The sequence below is a fragment of the Xiphophorus maculatus genome, chromosome 9, assembly GCF_002775205.1.
Source record: "Xiphophorus maculatus strain JP 163 A chromosome 9, X_maculatus-5.0-male, whole genome shotgun sequence".
NCBI classification, from domain to species: Eukaryota; Metazoa; Chordata; class Actinopteri; order Cyprinodontiformes; family Poeciliidae; genus Xiphophorus; species Xiphophorus maculatus.
The window spans coordinates 5128193-5139913 of NC_036451.1; the positions used below are offsets into that span (position 1 = coordinate 5128193).

At 38.2% G+C, this 11721-nt stretch overlaps 2 protein-coding genes across 2 annotated transcripts in view; one reads left to right on the top strand and one right to left on the bottom strand.

Annotated features, from left to right (window-relative positions):
* Positions 1-4270, bottom strand: part of pla2g4a (phospholipase A2 group IVA) — a 31747-nt gene extending 27477 nt beyond the window's left edge. The window contains exons 1-2 of the mRNA XM_014470563.2: positions 3972-4270; positions 429-537 (exon numbers count right to left, since the gene is read on the bottom strand). Of these exons, the coding sequence (XP_014326049.1) occupies positions 429-446 (18 nt within the window). The 5' untranslated portion in view covers positions 447-537; positions 3972-4270. The remainder of the gene's footprint in view (positions 1-428; positions 538-3971) is intronic.
* ptgs2 (prostaglandin-endoperoxide synthase 2) lies at positions 4047-9652 on the top strand. Its single transcript, XM_023339780.1, has 11 exons — positions 4047-4078; positions 5401-5600; positions 5790-5906; positions 6005-6148; positions 6255-6398; positions 6675-6856; positions 6951-7034; positions 7130-7376; positions 7659-7945; positions 8043-8190; positions 8706-9652. Exons 1-11 carry the CDS (start codon positions 4047-4049, stop codon positions 9116-9118), a joined length of 1998 nt encoding a protein of 665 aa, XP_023195548.1. The 3' UTR covers positions 9119-9652.
* The last annotated feature ends 2069 nt before the right edge of the window (positions 9653-11721 follow it).

Genomic DNA, 11721 nt, shown 5'->3' on the forward strand with positions numbered 1-11721 from the left:
CAGCTCAATAAAATAGGTGAACAGCTCAACAATATAATAAAATGAACTAATAAAAAGAAACTCAACCACTGCAGAAAGCTGTCAGGAGTTCCCTTAAATCTTTCGTTTTCTTGAACAGATGTCAATTGAAACGAGTGGAAATTTAATCTCCAAGAAGTTCCTTTAATATTTCTCCTTAAAAGTCAAAATGATAACTAAATGTTACAGATGGTGTTATAAAGTATTTGATTGCTTCCCATTTGTTTTTAATAAAGCCAGTTGGATCGTCGGGTACATTTTTGTTCACAGATTTGTGTTTTAGTATCTTGATATCATGAAACCCTGTGGTATTTTCACATCATACCATGATAATCTCATACTGGCACATGCCAAGTACCATTCTTTTTTGCTTCATTTGTGCTAGAAATATCACACCGTCCCATACTCACAATTATATTGGAAGCCATTGCAATGTTTGGAGAGTAATTCTCAGGAAAGCCCTCGACGTGATGTAAACTTTGACTCAGCGCATCTCAGTCACACACTGATGCAGTTGGCCTGAAACAACAACAGAAGAAGCTGATTTAGATGAAGATCTGATTTTCTTCCTTAGAACGAAAGCAAGCAAACTTTTCAGGTTAACTTTGGGAAAATGAACTTTGTTTTAGGTCACCAGTTAACTATAATAAGGAGTTAACCTTGGAAAAAAAATAATCTATGCAGCTTCTTTTTGAAGGTATGAGTTTTGACACCAAATAAAAGGACAAGAAAAAGATTATCTCTATTCATCACGGCAACATCGCAAAACTTTCTCATTTTTACTAAACTAAATATTAAAAAGGCATCAGAAATATATTGTTTGCTAACCAGTACTAACAAACTAGAGTTGGAATTTTCATACATTTAACAAACAAGAATTTTTTTTTTTTTTTAAATGTATTTGCGATAAGTTTCAATTATGGACAACTGGTTGGTGCGTTGATGGATTACCCATTAGCACACAGAGTGATGATAAAACCTCCATGCAGACAGATTCCAGGCTGGGATAAAAGACAAAAGTTTTGACAATTGTGCAGCCCAGAACCGTCATTATCAGCAGAACCCTTCGCATCTCGGCAGAACCAAAAGGAAGTGTGCTGAACCACTAACTTGTGATAAGACAACCAGACCAAAAACAAATGTGTGCATGAATGTGTGTGTTTTATACATCTTTATGTTCTTGATATGACAAGTTAGAGTACCAAAACGAATCAAACTGTGAGTCTGTTGAGTTCAAAGTTCTTTAATATTAAGTTTTCTGTCTTTGCTTTAAAACCTTAAAATGTGTGGCATGTATTAAATACTCAACTCCTCTGAGAATTAATAGGTTCACTGCAGTTACAGAGACATGCTTTATGTGGACCACCAGCATTGCTCTTACGGGGTGAAATTCTTGCTCACTCATCTTTGCAGAAAGCTCAAGCTTTGTCAGATTGGATGGAGTGTCTTTAAGCATAAAGGTGCAAGTACTGACAGCAAATTTCCAACTGGTTTCAGGCCTGAACTTGAACTGGGACATTCTAACAGACCATTTATGGCCTCTGGACTGATTCTGTGTGGCCCCTGAATGCCACAAATGAATCCCACCAGTACATGTGATTGACGCAGATGAAGACTTTTTTATCCAATTAGGAAAAAACTATAATCCAGAAGTTAAAAGTTTCTCATAAAAATGTTAACTACAACACAATGTATTTATCTTTTAAGGTCCAAGCTTTTGTGCTTTCTCTTTAATGTGATGGTAGCTAGGATCGCAATGATCCATTGATTTATATGCTAATGTAGACTTTGGTAGGCCCAAGTCTGCTTTTATTTACAGTATTAAAGTTTTTTCAAATAAAGATTGACCTAAATTATGTTTTTATTTGTAATAATAGACAAAATGTGTTAAATTGGTAAAGTGAATGCATTTCTTCCAATAAAGAAAACATGCAAAACCCTTTTGAAGCTCTGAATCTACAATGATTTAGACATTATCACAGAAAAAAAATATTCTCTGCTTAATTAAAATATGTTTAGATTGTTATTGCGCATATTGTTAATGTGATTTTAGTTCATTAAATGTTTTTTGTTTAGTTTTTGTTTTTGTTTTTTTTACCTGGGTACTTGAGTTGCCAGTTTTGACCCACGTTACAAAATGTTTTGACACCCGGACTCTAAACATCCCAGTGTGACTTTGACTGAATGTTTACGATCATGAACCTCATGAGGATGATCCTCCATCCCACGTTTTCTGTCTGAATCATTCTGGATTTAGCTCCATCCATCTTCCCATCAAGTCTGACCAGCTTCCCTGTCCCTGTTGAAGGAAAGCATCCCCACAGCATGATGCTGCCATCATCATGTTTTACAGTGTGGGTGGTGTTTTTGTTTGTTTGTTTGTTTGTTTGTTTGTTTGTTTGTTTGTTTGTTTGTTTGTTTGTTTGTTTGTTTGTTTTTTGTCTGTTTGTTTTGTTTTGGTGTGTTAAGTGAGATGGGTAGGAATAGGTTTTTGATCAACACGTTGTTTTGCATATAAGCCACAATAGTTCAATGTTGAGACTTTCTGTCAAATGTTGTTGCCTCCCATTTATGGCCTAATTATCACTTTTCCATAATGGCCTTCATCTTGCCACTTTTAATAAAAGCCAAATTTGTGGAGAGCTTGACTTATAGTTATCTTGCCAAAATATTTTACTACTTCAGCAATAGATTTCTGCAGCTCAGTCAAAGCAACCAGAATTCATGGCTGTTTCTCTGATTAGCAAGACGTTATGTTGTTTTATCACATAAAACGCAATTAAATCCACTAAAATTTGTGGTTGTAACATCAAGACAAGGGGTATGGATACTTCCTGAAGACTCATTGAGAATAAGCAAAGTTGTGACAAAGTTGCTGTGTCACATAACCAGCAGTAAAATGTAAAGCTGGGGGTATATTTGCAAAAGAGACGACAAGGTGATTATTTTTAGCCGCATAAATGTTTTCACTCTTTAGAAATTTGCATGAATGGTGCGCAAATGGGCATGTGCAATGCCGATAACACAGCTGAAGTTCATTGAGTCTTTTTTTTTTTCATCTGCTCATCAAAGCGTGCTGTCATCAAGTAGACAGGGAGCACGTAGAGGGTCTCTGTGTTCACTGCAGCCGTCACGTACTTAGCAGCGAAGAGCTTCAACTTGTGACGGTGCCAGCTCTCCTCGCTGGCTGCCCTGGTTCAGCCGCACACAATGAGCGCATGCAGGCGGCCAAAATAGCTCCACGGACGGCCCCCGCGGCACTCACATTTTCATAAAGTACAGCAACCTGCCATGATGCAAAACAGCTGCAGTAGTTCAAACTTTAATAGACAGGAGGCTTACTCGTTTCGCTGCTAATACTCTGAGACATTAAAACAACAAAAAGTATGGAGGATTACGTGTATGAATCACTGTGAACTTCTTAGAAGGACTTTTACTGTGAGAAAACTTTGCAGTCTTTCCCAAGCGTATCTAAAAAAACCGGCCACTCGACACCAACAACTGGTTTGGCCTGATTCTTTGGAGACGGACTGACAGTGTTATGGCTATGCACATTTATTGATTTTAATCCATTGGTTTTGATCATGCAGAATAATGCAGATGACAGTTAGAGCAACACATTAAACTACATGCTCACTCTTATTAACTTATGCGCTACTTGTGTACGGATATTCTCTGTCTCATCCTCCAGCAAGAAGCTATGTTTACAATAATCTGTCAAATTTAGGTGTTGAAACAGACAATTATGAACTGGACTTTTAAAATGCACCTTAATGTGCGTAAATAATGTATTTTCAGCTTCCTTATTCTGTGTGAGCGTCCACTGCGTTAACCCTTCAAAACCAGGCTCCAGTAGTAGCCGAGTTTATGGACACACTTTCACACGTCTGTCCGATTTTGTGTCACAAAAAGCGCGACATCGTGTGCAGATAAAGAAGGAAACAGAAACGTACCTGAACAAGATCGCGTTTCAATTTATAAATCCATTTAAATGTGTCATGTTGAGCGAGCATAATCGTAGTGCAAGAATGAAGATGGAGGAGGCGCTTCTCGGCACCCGGTAGTCGGGTAGAGTTCAGTTCTGTTGCATTCAAACTAATGCAACAGATAAAATTGAGTTAGATGAAGAAGGGGAAAAATTCAAAAGGAAAAAGTTACATTTGTCAAAGTAAACGGTGTGGAAAACCCACAGTAAAAAAGTCAGAAGTTGACTCAGCAGGAACAGTGCTGGTAACTCCCCCCAGAGAACCTTCCCAAATGCGCTCCAACGCGCAAATTCCTCCACACGAGGGCACTTTTTTCACTTTAGTAAGATAACAGAGAACATGACACAGCAATGACGACAAAAACCTGTCATAATATTTTTTCAATACATTCCAGTCTAAATCAATCTACTGTTCCAGACAATGTGTGTGTGGGGGGGTGTTTTTAAATATCCTATGATTAAAGTTCTCCATCTATAATTTAAATATTATCACATCACTTCAACTTAATTGATCCAACAAGAACGTTGATTTATTTTTCTGCCATACGTTGCAGACCTTTCACTTCGGCTTGAAAAGCCAATGTAATTGTCATCTGTATGATTAATACGTCAGAGGAATAATAAAAATAATGTTATGGTTTGATTGAAATGCATTCAGGTTGACGTGTTACGTTTAGGTCAAGTGATATAAGATTTTTTTTATCTTGATGTTTATACATATACTTGTTTTTCTACATAAAATAAATCGTGTTGCCATCCTCGTTAAAACCACTCTTTGATTTGATGATAATTTATTTCAGACATTTCACCAACAAAAACTAATAATAATAAAGACATTTGTGTTTCTAAGTGTAAATGCAATACCTTACTATCAAACTTACATACTCAAGTACATGTAAATACAACACTTATTCGGTGACTGCGAGTCTGAAAAGGAGTATGATGAAGTTTAACTTATATAATCATACCCTTTTTCCATTCATTAATTCATAGCATAAATAGTCTTCCTATTTCAAGTATTCTTTCTCTGTCCGTTTCTCATCTGATTTACATCGAGGCTACAGCATTCTGGGTCTCATTTTGCTGTTAGCACAAATTCTTGAAATCATTTAATTTAACAATACATTTTAAAACTGATGAGGAAAAGAATAACTATTTATTTTTACAATTTAATAAAAAAAAACTCTCAAAGTCAACCTATAACCATTTTGTTTCAATTCGTTGTCTTTTCTTTTTCTTTTTATCTATGTCAATTTGCGAGTATAACATACAGAAACACTAATAAACATCATTATTATAAAGTCAAACACTATTTTAATAAAATACATCTCTTTTATGAAATTTGAGTGTTCTGTAAAATTGTCTCTTTTTTTCCTTTGTTTAATATCCATAACAAGACTTCCGTTAATAGGTAATAGGTCAGAGTGGGCGGCGACTTCAGAGTATAAATGTAGCGTCAGGTCTGCGTTGCCTCTTATTTACTTCTCGCAGACAAAGAGACCGGCTCGCAAAAAGAAGAGAGTACATAGCAGAATGGATCTTTTCTTAACACTTGCTGCTTTACTGCTGGCAACCAGCGTTTCTTTATGCAATGGAGGTAAGAAAAAATAACTTTAAAAGTAATTTCGTATGGATTTTAAGTTATATAAATTACTTTAGAAGTAAGTTTTTTATTGTTTTAGATTAAAGTTTGATTGTCGAGTCTGTGTCTGAATGGTGTAATTGAAATGTTTAAAATGCTTTCTAGGATGTTGATCTTTATTTTTACTAAATGTCTCCGCTGTAGGTAACCCCTGCTGCTCAGAGCCATGCCAGAACAGGGGTGTGTGCACAGCGATGGGTTCAGAAAACTATGAATGCGACTGCACACGCACTGGTTTTTATGGACAAAACTGCACAACACGTAAGTGCATAAAAAGAAACCCCTATTTTATTTCGAATTGATACATTGGAGCTGCTGTTGACATCTTAACTCATCTTCCCCATTTCTGTCATTTGCAGCTGAGTTCCTCACTTGGATAAAGGTTTCCCTAAAGCCTTCACCCAACACGGTGCACTACATCCTCACCCACTTCAAGGGTTTCTGGAACATCATCAACAATATCTCATTTCTCAGAGATGCCATCATGAAATATGTCTTGACATGTAAGCCTCTGCTTTTTACTCAGTGGAGAAATTAAGTAATTTATACAGAAACGAGTTGTAAGTTTATGCAACATGAATAAATAAATAATGTCCTTCCTCATTCTAGCACGATCCCATATGATTGACAGTCCTCCTACTTACAATGCGGATTATGGATACAAAAGCTGGGAAGCCTATTCCAATCTGTCCTACTATACCCGTGCCCTTCCTCCAGTTCCGGCTGATTGCCCAACCCCTATGGGAGTCGTAGGTGAGTACACTTTCTGCGCTTCAGGAGAACCAGTTTTCTTAGATTTTTATTTAAAGCACAAGAGCATCCCGTTCCTATTACATCAGTGGAAGATTACAATAAAACCTTTTGTTTTTCTGCTTGTGTGAGAGGAAACCGTCTTATGAAAGCAAGCCCAAACCTGTCCCAGCATGCCACAAAGAAAGCACATTTTTGAGCATTTGCCCTGAAATCATATCATAAACACAAGCCAGCATCCTGCTGTGTTTAAGCTGATGTTTGTCTTATTGTTTTCAGGTAAAAAGGAGCTACCTGATGTCAAGGTTTTGGCGGAAAAGCTCTTGGTGAGGAGACGGTTTATTCCAGACCCGCAGGGTACCAGCTTGATGTTTGCGTTCTTCGCGCAACACTTCACACACCAGTTCTTCAAGTCTGATATGAAGAACGGACCTGCTTTCACAGTGGCTAAAGGCCACGGGGTGAGTAGTCAAATCTAATTCAGAATAGATTATTAAACAAGGTGTCTTGTAAGAAAAATTAAATCATGACCTGAAAATGTTTTTGGTTTTTTAGGTTGATCTCGGCCACATTTATGGTGAAAACCTGGAGAAGCAACATAAACTGAGGCTTTTCAAGGACGGAAAGCTTAAATATCAGGTAAGAGCTGAGAGCCACATTTCATTAAGACAAAGGCATCAAATCCACATCTGTGTCTCACACTTCCTTTTTGTCCTTCTTGTGTAACTCTACAGATGATAAAGGGAGAGGTGTACCCTCCACTGGTTAAGGATGTTGGTGTTGAAATGCACTACCCGCCACACGTCCCAGACTCTCAGCGCTTCGCTGTTGGCCACGAGGCGTTCGGTCTGGTCCCAGGCCTCATGATGTACGCCACCATCTGGCTCCGTGAGCACAACCGGGTGTGTGACGTTTTGAAGGAAGTTCACCCAGACTGGGATGACGAAAGACTCTTTCAGACCTCTCGGCTCATCCTTATTGGTGAGAAATTTTGACTTCTGCAAAAAAACTTTTAAAGATATTTCCCGTAACGTCGCCAAGAATGCGGAATGGCTGATAATAGTTTCGAGGAGAGGAAGTTGTGTTTCTAGTTTTGGTATTCCTTGAATAGCGCTATTGATCATAATCACAGTAGCGTGTTTTGGCTTGGCAGTAATGAAATGTCAGCTTCCTTTTTGCAGCAGGAAGTGGAAATATTTTTTTCAAAATGCAAATTAAGCAGAAAGAATAGCCTAAATTTGATTACATATTTCATCTCTGTAGGTGAGACCATCAAGATTGTGATTGAGGACTACGTGCAGCACCTGAGCGGATATCACTTCAAACTGAAGTTTGACCCAGAGCTGCTCTTCAGCAAACGCTTCCAGTACCAAAACCGCATCGCATCAGAGTTCAACACTCTTTACCACTGGCACCCTCTGATGCCTGACAGCTTCCACGTCGAGGAGAGGGATTACAGCTACAAAGAGTTTGTCTTCAACACCACTGTGATGACCGAGCACGGCATCAACAACCTGGTGGATTCATTTACCAAGCAGACTGCAGGACGGGTAAGGACTCTCAATGCAGCTGAAGGAACAGCTACATTTTAACCCCAACATGACTCTAAAGCTTCATGAATTTAAAAATTGTATTCCCCTTTTACAGGTCGCTGGTGGGAGGAACGTTCCAGGACCCATCTTGTATGTCGCCATCAAGTCCATCGAGAACAGCAGAAAAATGCGCTACCAATCCCTCAATGCCTACAGGAAGAGATTCTCCATGAAGCCCTACACCTCGTTTGAAGACATGACAGGTGAGACAAATTCAACACCACTAACAAAGACTGATACATGTAGGTGGAGCAGATGACGCAAAAGGATTACCAGGAAATTATCAACTCTTCCATGTAATGCCAGACTCTTACTGCTTTGTCTAATTGTCAACAAGTTTGAAAAGCATACCTAAAGCTACTGAACACAGCTCTTGACATACTTAGGTTTTATTAAGGACATGCTTTTGCACTTACACCCCAGCAGTTTGGGAGGTTAAATGTTTATTTCCATGTCTGTAAGAGGCAGATGTTCATTACATCCTGGCATAATGTAAGCAGATTGTCATTACAAAGAGCAAAGATGTAAACTTACAAGAGAGACCAGCAGCTCCAGGGAGGGATAGGAAAGCTACCCCGAGAGGTATTAAGAGGTTATTAAGGAAAAGGTTAGATGTGAGGAGACAAAGGAAAGATCAAATTGGAAAGTTAAGAAGTGGTGCAAGTGAGACAAGCCAGATTGAACCACAAGCTAAAACCGTTTATCTTTTTCTCTACAGGAGAAAAAGAAATGGCCGCCATACTGGAGGAGCTGTATGGAGACGTTGACGCTGTGGAGCTCTACCTCGGCCTGCTCGTGGAGAAGCCCCGGTCGAACGCCATTTTTGGGGAGACGATGGTGGAGATGGGGGCTCCTTTCTCCCTCAAAGGCCTGATGGGGAATCCCATTTGCTCACCAGAGTACTGGAAGCCCAGCACCTTTGGAGGCTCAGTCGGCTTTGACATCGTCAACACCGCCTCCCTGCAGAGGCTAGTTTGCAACAACGTTCAAGGTCCCTGTCCAGTGGCGTCCTTTTACGTGCCTGACATCAAAGAGACCGGATCCATGACCATCAACTCGAGCACGTCGCAGTCGCGCGGCAGTAACCCTAACCCCACAGTTATTCTGAAAGAAAGGACTTCTGAGCTCTAAATACTGAGTTTAAAAGAAAAGATGTTATTTAATATGTTATTTAATGTTATTTTGTATTTATATTTTTTATTTATTTGTCTTTTTATTTGTAGATTTTTCCAAGTATGTGTTAATTTATTAAGTGCCTTAAGTTATTATTGTAATTTAAAAATAATTGATAACTTCACTGACACCTAGTACTTGAAGTTTTAGACTTTCAGCCGCAGTCGTACTCATTGCATTCCTATTGTTTCATGACGATAATTTCTGTAGATTTGCACATTTTCTGTAGATGTGGCTAAAACTGGAAAACATCATGGTTACACTCATCATGACTGATTCATAGGACTGATGCAATACACTGCAATATGCATTTCTATTTTTTCTACTAATACACAGATTTATTTTTTTTAAAAAGAGAACTTGGAATGACAGTATATGTGTCTAAACTGCAGAAATCTTCAAATGAAATGTCATGAATTGTGTAATATGAGTGTAAGAAGTATTATGTGGCATGTTCTTGTTTGAATTGAATAAACTCTGGCAGAACTGGCACAATTTTAGGACTTCCTTTCTGTCTACTTTAAACTTAAAACACACATTTTCAAATTCTTGAAACTTCTTGTTTTTTGAATTTTTTAGGCCTGTTCTCAATCATTTAAATGTATTATTCAGCCTACCAATGAAAAGAAGAAAACACACCCTATCTTTTTGTGCTTCTTATTTCTCTAGATAACTAACTTGATGTTCAAGTACAGCTCCATCCAAAATTATTGCCACACCTGGAAGATAAACGTGACAAACTTTAAAATAAATGATTTGTCCCATCTGATTTAATCCTTATCAGCCTTCCTTGTTACATTTTCACTTTTAAACTTTTTATTTCTTGCTCTGTCTATGAAATTTTAGGCAAGTATCTATTTTTTTCTTTGGTAGCCTTTTCCTGAATTCTGAAGATCAACATGCATTTCATTCTTAAATTGCACATTCTCATGTACTCATCCCCATTTTAATTGTACAGTCCACAGAACAAAAAACAGGATTCTGACTCTTGTAAAGTAGTTTTTGCAATGGGAATACTTTAAAAATGTACATCTGACCTTACAGCTTTCTTTTGTTTTTACTTTTATTTATCATTTACATGTTTCAAATCATCAAGCTGAGTTAAATTTTAGCAGCCAGATCCCAAATTATCATGGGAATTAATTTAGCAAATTCAAGAAGTCAAACAGTTACAAGAGGACATAGTTCCGGTTTCATGTAATGAAATATTGAGTCAGCTGTGCTTCACAAGGTCAAAAACTCTGACATTCACACTTTCAAAGTAGAGAAGTTGCCATTCACACTACATATATACAGTATATATATATATGTAAACACCCTATCTGTTCTCATGAAAATGGGAACAACAATGTAATTATTAATCTGAGTTGTTTAATTTTAAATGGCACAAAACAAAGCAAACACCAAGGCCAGTGTTTTATCTGACTGATCCTTTCTATTGGTAAATGTTGCACCTCTTCAGCCTTGTACTTGTTTTGCTCCTGAACTCTATTAGCAAGAGAATAAATGTGACTGATATGAAAGCTCCAGTGAGCTTTAATAAACCAGTACCCTGTGAGTAGTCTGTGCAGGATTTATTCAGCCTACGCTCACATTTTTGTGCAGCTACAAGAGCTTTCACATCTCAACAGTACAGATAAAACATGTACGTGCTTGTCAGACCCAACAAGAGTTATGCCAAGGCAGTGCAGATAAGTTACAAGATGAAATGGTTCAGATGGCTTCAGTACATTTCTCTTAAACTTTTATGGGGTTTTTTGTCAGAGATTTACTGGCTTATTTCATAAACTCTTCATTTTTAAACATGGCATTTCCTTACATTGTACATTGTATGTAATGAAAGAGAAATAGGGGAAATTATCACACAAAATTGGGCATTATTATGATTTCCAGCTGCCAACTTTTCTGGGAAAAGGTTCTGGGAAAAAACAGCTTTACTGTAATTGATGTATAAGAAATACCGCCCATTCTGAAAACATACACCCAGCCTCTGTTGGGAAGAGATGCAGCAAGTGGGTGGAGGATAAAGTCTCCAGAGGACCCTGTCCACTTCAAACACGACGACAAAAATGCTGACGTGACGGGCAGCATGGCGTCGTGAATCAGCTCGCCAGCGCTACACATCGTCCTCTCTAACCTCAATAGAAAGTTTTCCATCGCATTTCTCACAAAAGAAACAGCTTCCACATCCAAATGAAAACACACCCACATGCAGGACTAAGAGCATTGTATTAATTAAGTCATGTGCATCAGTTGTCATCTCAGCTCATCCTCATAAAGAGTTGCTTCTCCATCACATAATGTTTGGCTCGGGATATCCCGTTGGAAGAACTTGGCCTATCACAGCACGAAAACGACCTGATTGTGTGGAGGCATTATTGGGGCCTGCCATGCAAAGCAATGGCAGGAACCTATTACTATTGTCGGAGAGAAGCGTCTCTTTATTTATTTTTCTTCCGTAACCGTTAATGCGGCTCATACCGCTGGGTGCACACCTACAAATGAGGTATCAAAACGTGCAGAAAATTCACGCCATGATTGCTATTACTTTTGGTGGGATT